This window comes from Nanorana parkeri, unplaced genomic scaffold (genome assembly GCF_000935625.1).
Source record: "Nanorana parkeri isolate BGI_ZX_2015 unplaced genomic scaffold, ASM93562v1 scaffold1590, whole genome shotgun sequence".
In the NCBI taxonomy this organism is placed as follows: Eukaryota; Metazoa; Chordata; class Amphibia; order Anura; family Dicroglossidae; genus Nanorana; species Nanorana parkeri.
Window position 1 is genome coordinate 146,091 of NW_017307858.1, and position 9,660 is coordinate 155,750.

Here is a 9,660-nt window from a genome sequence, read left to right on the forward strand (position 1 = left end):
TCAAACCCCCCCCTCCCAATCTCCACTCCCAGCAGTCAAACCCCCTCCCAATCTGATCAGGATCCAGCAAGATCTCCATAGGGTTTAATGGAGATTGCACTGTGCACTTCAGCTGCAGTTAAACTACAATTCCCATCTTGCACCTGCCTCTGGGAGTCATGCCTGTGGCTGCCAGAGTCTTGCAATGCCTCATGGGATTTGTAGTTCCACCACAGCTGGAGGGCAGAGGATGCCTATTGTTGAGGTAGATAATTACAAGGGACTGACTCTAATTTTGTGACGTTTGAAGAAACGGAAGGGTAAGCAGAAGGCTGTTTTGGCTCTTCCGCTGGTCATCGAGTATAAGGATGGTAGAAAAGTGCTGCCTAATTAACCAATCAAATCGCAGCTGATTTTTTTTTTTTTTTTAGGGGGGTAAACTCGAATGTTACGTAAAAATGTATTTGAGACTCCAGCAGAACCTATAGAAGAGAAGAGAGCCGTCCAGACATAAGAGCTGCTGAATTCCAGGACCAGAATCTGCACCGTGAACATTTTTCTATAACATTCCATGAGAAGAATGAGCCGGGAATTCTACAATATGAAATCAAAGGAACAGATCGGAATTCCTCGGCAATTATATCACCGGGTTCAGTATTTTATCATGGGGGGAGGGGAGGCCGCCGAAAGCTAAAATCCCCACCAAAAAATTCTTTTACTTTCAGGTTGAGATTTATGAAAGGAGCCAAAATGTGTCTTCCCGACTCCTGAATCTGAGAGATCCCAGACGCCGACCACCGGGAGGAGATAGAAAAAATGGAGGCGCTGACCGGCAAATAAGTTTGTTTACCATCTTTATCATTCATTTTTTTTTTATATTTAGTCATATTTTTCTTTCCATATGATATATGGGTCACTTATTTTTTGATGAATATTTATTATTATTTATCAATATGTATTATTTTCTAGATGTGATTATAGGGCAGGTCTACCTCTGCAGTGACAGGTACACTTTAATATGGCATCAAGCAAGGGGCTCTGAAAATGAAATCGTACCTGTCTGAGGTCCATCAGGTCGGCCAGCTCATTTTCATAGTCGGCGCCGTCCTCGCTGTAGTGTTCCAGGATAAAGTCCTACAAAATGGCAAAGAGGCGACTTTCATATCGATTTACAGAACGTGAGAAGAAACAACGTAACGATAAAGACACATTCTGAACGGCTGGCGGGATGACGTTTTCTATGAAGTTCTCACTCCCCACAGAGCCGTCTTAGCATGCATGTCCATGTATTACCCAAATTTAGGACATACCTCCCTTCCCCCTCTAGATCATGTCCCGCCATCATTTCCTTCTATTACCTTGACCCCTTTATAACTCCCTATGACATCACTCCCTATGACATCATTACCAGGCTTGTAAAAAAAATCCTGCTGGGCAGGCTGCTGGAGGAGTCAGTTCCTATTGGCATAGGCATACCCAGAACTACGTCTCCCAAGAGCCCGTTCTTTACACATAGGAGTCCATTTATAAAAGATTTGCATAATTTATTCGTCCCGCGAACTGCATGTAAAAAAAATATATGTCTGTGCAAGTTTACCAGCTGTTGTGAGAATGAGGCAACAATGAATGTTCTTAGTGCGAGTTCTCTTCTGGTTGAATGTTCTTCAATAGGTTCATTTACACAGAACAGAGTGAATGGCGGAAATACCACATTATGGCCACTAGATGGCGCCGAGGATCACAGGAAATAAATATGCGTCAGTAAGGAGATACAATGTTACAATTCAATTGATCGTTGAAGGGAATGAGAATATAAATGTAACCGTTGATACTATGGGGAGAGCAATGGTTACATTTGTATGGTCGTTCTTGCCAGTGTTCTCTCAAATTGCAACATTGAATCTTGTTACTGACCTTCTTTTCCCTATGATCCTCAGCTCCCTCTGGTATTTTCCCCTATTCACGATGTTCTTTATGAATGAACCTTCTGAAGAACACTCGACCAGAAGAGAAATGACACTCGGAACATTCGATTTTGCCCCATTGTCCCCAACAGCTGGTTTAATGTCACACAACATGTACCTGCAGCCTGGCACATGTTTTCCTCAATAGCCCCCAGAGTCTATGGGCCGGCTCTTGGGTGCCAGGGCGGAAGGATTGGTTAGCTAGGAAAGAAATCAATGTAGGTTTAGGTGGAATTCTGTAGTCTGGCTGGAAGGGCTGACAACACTGCTAGGGATTTCCGTGCAGTAGATGCAGCGTGGTCAGCCTTAAACAAGGAGTTAGGAACTCTCCGGATTTCTGGCGGATCCGCAGCTATTCTTCTGTACTTGCAGCATTTGTAATGGGATAAAACAGAGAAATGTACTTGTATTGCAGAGAGGAACTAAGATTGTAGAGGGATCAGCCCGGAATCTCTGGATAGAGAGGGATCAGCCCGGAATCTCTGGATAGAGAGGGATCAGCCCGGAATCTCTGGAAAGAGAGGGATCAGCCCAGAATCCCCTGATTGTATAGGGATCAGCTCGGAATCTCCTGATTGGAGAGGGATCAGCCCGGAATCTCCTGATTGTAGAGGGATTAGCCCGGAATCTCCTGATTGTAGAGGGATTAGCCCAGAATCTCCTGATTGTATAAGGATCAGCTCGGAATCTCTGGATAGAGAGGGATCAGCTCGGAATCTCTGGATAGAGAGGGATCAGCTCGGAATCTCTGGATAGAGAGGGATCAGCTCGGAATCTCTGGATAGAGAGGGATCAGCTCGGAATCTCTGGATAGAGAGGGATCAGCTCGGAATCTCTGGATAGAGAGGGATCAGCTCGGAATCTCTGGATAGAGAGGGATCAGCTCGGAATCTCTGGATAGAGAGGGATCAGCTCGGAATCTCTGGATAGAGAGGGATCAGCTCGGAATCTCTGGATAGAGAGGGATCAGCTCGGAATCTCTGGATAGAGAGGGATCAGCTCGGAATCTCTGGATAGAGAGGGATCAGCTCGGAATCTCCGGATAGAGAGGATCAGCTCGGAATCTCCTGATAGTATAGGGATCAGCTCGGAATCTCCCGATTGTATAGGGATCAGCTCGGAATCTCCCGATTGTATAGGGATCAGCCCAGAATCTCCCGATTGTATAGGGATCAGCCCAGAATCTCCCGATTGTATAGGGATCAGCCCAGAATCTCCCGATTGTATAGGGATCAGCTCAGAATCTCCTGATTGTATAGGGATCAGCTCAGAATCTCCTGGTTGTATAGGGATCAGCCCAGAATCTCCTGGTTGTATAGGGATCAGCCCAGAATCTCCTGGTTGTATAGGGTTCAGCCCAGAATCTCCTGATTGTATAGGGATCAGCCCAGAATCTCCTGATTGTATAGGGATCAGCTCGGAATCTCCCGATTGTATAGGGATCAGCCCGGAATCTCCCGATTGTATAGGGACCAGCCCATAAGCTCCTGATTGTATATGGATCAGCCCAGAATCTCCCGATTGTATAGGGATCTGGCTGCTGTATTTTCTTGGAATGATCCGGTTTATCTCATTTCCCGCAGGGCCGGGTTAATCCTGAACAAACATTTCTTCCGAGCCCATTACGTCTTCGGGGAACAGCCCAGAATGTTCTGTGATAAGTAACCGCGGTGGAATTTTTATGGTTAGGTCATGTTTGTCAGGTTCTCCACCTTTTGTATCATTATCTTTAATCCCCTTATCTTAAACCAACCTAAGAATTCCAGCGTGTTCAATCCACAGAGAGCCGAGAAAGCCAGAATGGGAGGCGTGATTTTATTTCTGGGCGGACGGATATTTGCGCAGTTTTGCTTGGCCGCAGATGGGAGAGATTTTTAATGAACGTTCCACAAACAATAAAGCTGAACTCCGGGTGTGAACCTCATGAACATGTCAGCACAGCCCCTTGTATTCTCTATCAGAAGCCCATGTGACAGGGTGTCAACACAGGAGAACAGTTAGGTGACAGGGACAGAGCGTTGTCACCCTATCATAGGAAGTCCCTGAACAAGGACAATCAAGGCAGGATCACTAAAAGCCCCTGTGACAGGGTGACAACACAAGAGCGCAATTGAGTGGCAGGGACTGAGCGTTGCCACTAGGGATGCACAGATACCGGTATTTTGGTACCGGAGTACCGATAATTTTTTTCTCCGTACTCGCCGATACCGAATACCGGAAGACCCATTCAGGAAGCCAGGCGGTGCGTAATGACGCAGCTCCCGGCTTCCCGATTAGCAAGGAAGTCGGCTTCATGCGCCTTCGTCATCTCATGATAAGGGAGCATGGAGCCGGCTTTCTGGCCAATCATGGAAGCCGGGCGCCGTGTAATAACGTGGCGCCCTGCTTCCCGATTGGCCGGGAAGCCGGCTCCATGCTCCCTTATCATGAGATGACGAAGGCGCATGAAGCCGACTTCCTTGCTAATCGGGAAGCCGGGAGCTGCGTCATTACGCACCGCCTGGCTTCCTGAATGGGTCTTCCGGTATTCGGTATCGGCGAGTACGGAGAAAAAAATTATCGGTACTCCGGTACCAAAATACCGGTATCTGTGCATCCCTAGTGGCAACGCTCAGTCCCTGCCACTCAATTGCGCTCTTGTGTTGTCACCCTGTCACAGGGGCTTTTAGTGATCCTGCCTTGATAAAGCCGGGCAGCGCGTCATTACACGCTGCCCTGCTTCCCGATTGGCTGGGAAGTCGGCTCCATGCTCTCTCGTCACAAGTGATGAGGGAGCATGGAGCCGGCTTCCCGGCCAATCAGGAAGCCAGGCAGCGTGTAATGACGCGCTGCCCGGCTTACTGATACAGGAAGTATCGGGCCAGGCATCGGAGCATTTGGGCGAGTATGAGTACTCGCCCAAATACTCGGTATCGGCACCGATACTAGTATCGATATCGGTGCATCCCTCGTTGCCACCCTAGTGTCTGAACAAGGACCGTCATGGCAGGATCACCAGGGATCAGTATAATGAAAGCTGCAGCTTTGAAAAGATCGTAACATATTAGCACTTCAATGAGATTTTAGTGACCTTCAGGGCAGGATCACCGGAAGCCCACGTGACAGGGTGACAACAAAGGAGCACAGACAGTGACAGAGACTAGGTGTTGTCACACTGTAACAGGAAGTGCTTGACCAAGGACCCTCATGGCAGGATCCCCAGGGATTACGGTAATGAAAGCTGCACCGATTGGTATGACATTATGATTGTTGGAGCTTGGAGGAGATTTCGGAGATCTCTCCAGTCACGGTCTTACTTGTCTGCACTCGTATCTCAGATTCATTTCCATAAAGGTGACGTCCACTTTGGAATTCCTGTTTGATAACTCGGCAGCCATTGGAAGTGCTGACAGCGCAGGGCGGAGGTGTACAGGGAAGGACTCCGCTCGGGGAAATCTTCCGGGCTCCGGGGAGTAACGGCGTGACTCACCTCCAGATACTACATCACCCGTCATCTCCCCATGACTCCGACCGGCTCAGCCAATCAGCAAGCCAACCTCCTCATTCTAAAATTAGATCCCTCTCTGCTGGCTAAAAATAGATCCTTATAATACACTGTGGAGCAGCAGCCTGAGGACTCCAGCTACTGTGGAACTACAAGTCCCATGAGGCATTGCAAGGCTCCGACAGCCACAGAGAAATAAAAGGGACATAAAACAGTAATAAGCATTAAGTCTAAAAGGTCTAAACAATCCCCAAATCCCGCCTCCCCCCACCCCCCAATCAGGCTGGGGAGAAAAGCACTAGATGATGCCGGACCTCCTTCATCCAGGAAATGAGGCGGCTCTATCTGACTTGCTGCAGCTTCTAATACACATTGTGAGGAGCTCCCAGCGTGGAGTGACATCAGAGGAAGACGTTTCAGTCCAGGAGAGGAAGGACGAAGGTCAGATAGAAGACTGAAGGGAAGGACGAAGGTCAGATAGAAGACTGAAGGGAAGGACGAAGGTCAGATAGAAGACTGAAGGGAAGGACGAAGGTCAGATAGAAGACTGAAGGGAAGGACGAAGGTCAGATAGAAGACTGAAGGGAAGGACGAAGGTCAGATAGAAGACTGAAGGGAAGGACGAAGGTCAGATAGAAGACTGAAGGGAAGGACGAAGGTCAGATAGAAGACTGAAGGGAAGGACGAAGGTCAGATAGAAGACTGAAGGGAAGGACGAAGGTCAGATAGAAGACTGAAGGGAAGGACGAAGGTCAGATAGAAGACTGAAGGGAAGGACGAAGGTCAGATAGAAGACTGAAGGGAAGGACGAAGGTCAGATAGAAGACTGAAGGGAAGGACGAAGGTCAGATAGAAGACTGAAGGGAAGGACGAAGGTCAGATAGAAGACTGAAGGGAAGGACGAAGGTCAGATAGAAGACTGAAGGGAAGGACGAAGGTCAGATAGAAGACTGAAGGGAAGGACGAAGGTCAGATAGAAGACTGAAGGGAAGGACGAAGGTCAGATAGAAGACTGAAGGGAAGGACGAAGGTCAGATAGAAGACTGAAGGGAAGGACGAAGGTCAGATAGAAGACTGAAGGGAAGGACGAAGGTCAGATAGAAGACTGAAGGGAAGGACGAAGGTCAGATAGAAGACTGAAGGGAAGGACGAAGGTCAGATAGAAGACTGAAGGGAAGGACGAAGGTCAGATAGAAGACTGAAGGGAAGGACGAAGGTCAGATAGAAGACTGAAGGGAAGGACGAAGGTCAGATAGAAGACTGAAGGGAAGGACGAAGGTCAGATAGAAGACTGAAGGGAAGGACGGAGGTCAGATAGAAGACTGAAGGGAGGGACAGAGGTCAGATAGAAGACTGAAGGGAAGGTCGGAGGTCACCTACAACTCATTTAGATAACCAAAACCTTTTTTTCAGGTCTGCCCATTTAAAAAAAAACAGTTTTGGGTTGCCCGACCTGCGCTGCGGCGCTAGTCACGCCCCCGATCACAGATTTCTCGATAGCCCTCGGTTATTATCTCGTAGACGGTGTCACGTGATTTACAAAGCAAACATCTCCCCGAAACAATCCGAAATATTTTTCTCTTACCTTGAACTGAGTGGTGAAATCGACGTCTTTTGTCTCCTTGAGGCCCAGAGGGATGAGTGGAATGCTGGAGGATTGCCTGCAATACAGAACATACCCGAGTCAGAGCAATGCGGGGCCCATGGCAACCCTACAACGGGGCCCTATAGATGTGTAAGAAAAATAGATTGGGGGAGGGGGGGTCAGCAGTGCCATATGACCTTGACCGATCGTGGAGATGACTGGATTGACGTCTGTGGACTGAACGGGGCATGCCAATACACAAAGACGAGAGCCACAAGCCCAGACCTGCCTTATCAAAAAAGTTACTTAAAGGGTTACTCCACTTGCACACTATTTCCTGTCACTGCCCCTTTAAAATGGGATGTAATGAACTTGTCCGTTTTGCTCCTTTTTGCTCGGTTTCTCTCTCCATCCTCATTCTATGAAATGATCTCCGGGGTAAAAATCGATCACCCCGGGGGATCCCACATATGAAATCGCGGAGTGTTCCCTCATTATCCAACGAGGATATTGGGAGTGTGAGTCACCCAGGGAGCGTCACCGGCAGATTATAGGAGGGGGAGAGGGTGACGGGTTATATTAAACTGGGTTATGTGCTATAGTTATCTCTCAGTACCTCAATAACACTTTACTTCGGCGCCACACCCAGCGCCCAGGAATGCGATGCACATGCTACTCATCGTGTGCACACACAACTGTAAACACGGGCCGTTCGGTAACACCCGACTCGGCTCTATCCTTCACGCGTGTGCCAGAATTCGCCTTTCCGGAGAGTAACATTGTATGGAGGAGCAGAGTACAATGTATAATAATGATTATTATATATCGTGTTGCCTTTGCTTGCTCTAGGGTCTTGGAGCATCCAAAAGGACCAAAAATATCCAAAGCCAGCAGGTGACCCGGCCCGTCAGGGAGGTTTTGGATGGAGTGGCCCTTTAAATCTACACTGCAGGACGTTACCTTTTACATATCATGGAGGTTTTATGTAATTATTATGATTATAATAATATTATATATCTTTTTGCTTTTGCATGCTCTAGGCTCTCGGAGTATCCAAAGGACGAAAAATATAAAAAGCCAGCAGGTGATTGACCCATCGGGGTCCAGGGGACAGTGGTTTGGGGTGAAGTGGCCCTTTATACCTACACTGCAGGACAATCAACAAACAAAAACACACATCAATCTCGATGCCTCACCAGTGACGAGCAAGTCTCCTCCCCCCCTTCACGCTAGCTTGGTGACCAGGTTGGGAGGACAGGGCTTCGGCGGGATGGGGGATGAGGCTTCAGCGGTCTGGGGGCATGGCTTCGGTGGGCTGGGGGCGGGGCTGTAGGAATGTCTCACCCATCACGAAAGCCAGCAGGTGACTGACCCATCGGGGTTCAGGGACAGTGGTTTTGGATGGAGTGGCCCTTTAGAACTACACTACAGGACGTTACCTTTTACATATGATGAGGTTTTGTATAGTGATTATTAGAGATCGTGTTGCCTTTGCTTGTTCTAGGCTCTTTGAGTATCCAAAGGATCAAAAATATTCAAAGCCAGCAGGTGACCCGGCCCGTCATGGAGGTTTTGGAAGGAGTGGCCCTTTATATCTACACTGCAGGATGTTTATTTTTTTACATACGATGAGGTTTTGTATAACGATTAGATATATTTTTGCCTTTGCTTGCTATAGGCTCTCGGAGTATCCAAAGGATGAAAAATATTAAAAGGCCAGCAGGTGACTGACCCATCGGGGTCCAGGGGACAGTGGTTTCGGGTGAAGCAACCCTTTATACCTACACTGCAGGACGTTTCTTTTTACATATGATGAGGTTTCGGGGGCAGAGGTTAAGGTGCCTATGAATATAGAGCCCTTGTGCCCAATCTGCACGTGTGGCCCTTCAGTACTTGTTGTACAGCCCTTGGGACTATCAGTCTGCAGTGGGAGTGGTAGCTTGCTATAGCAGGATCTCTACTAGCCTCATGTAACATGTCCTTGGTCTCTCAATGTCTTCTAAAGCCTACCCAAGGGTCACCATACACCTAGCAACCCGCGCATTCAATGTATGTACAATCATCTTTACCAAAACTATACAATATGAGCACCTGACTAATCCAACTAATCAATTTGTATCCAATCAGGCCCTACAGGGGATTGTCCAATCAGACTGGAACACGTGTGCTCATTTATAGTTCACAAGTATCAGTTGTGGGTGTTTGCGCCCAATAACTCAATTTACAGGTATGATGTTGTAGCCCTGATGAAGGATCTCTCAGAACCGCCCCCCCGAAACGCGTTGAAAGTTTGAACAGCCCTTGTGATTGGTAAACAGTTACATGTTGCTTTGTTTCCTTTACACTATATTCATTTTCCCGGCACATATAGTAGGACGCGCAGGCTGCACATTTCCCATTCTCACAGGATTCTTCTGTGACAGGTGCACTTCACAGGAGGTATTTGTTGTTGGGAGCGAGTGATGGCTGCTCTGCGCATATCTGTCAAACATGCAAAATACCGAGAATTGTAGCTTTTATCTTATTTTTCTGGGGGGTTTTTTTCACCTTTCGACATCGTTGTGAACATTCGTGGATAAAAGGCGGCTCTTCGGGTCACACGCATTGCTGCGGCTCTTCGGGTCACACGCATTGCTGCACAGCAAGCA

General features: G+C 47.9%; 1 protein-coding gene across 1 annotated transcript in view; it reads right to left on the bottom strand.

The window, feature by feature from the left end:
- Window positions 1-9,660, bottom strand: part of RHPN2 (rhophilin Rho GTPase binding protein 2) — a 49,703-nt gene that overhangs the window by 15,113 nt on the left and 24,930 nt on the right. Inside the window, exons 5-6 of the mRNA XM_018570744.1 lie at window positions 7,013-7,088; window positions 1,036-1,113 (exon numbers count right to left, since the gene is read on the bottom strand). Coding sequence (XP_018426246.1) covers window positions 1,036-1,113; window positions 7,013-7,088 — 154 coding nt within the window. The remainder of the gene's footprint in view (window positions 1-1,035; window positions 1,114-7,012; window positions 7,089-9,660) is intronic.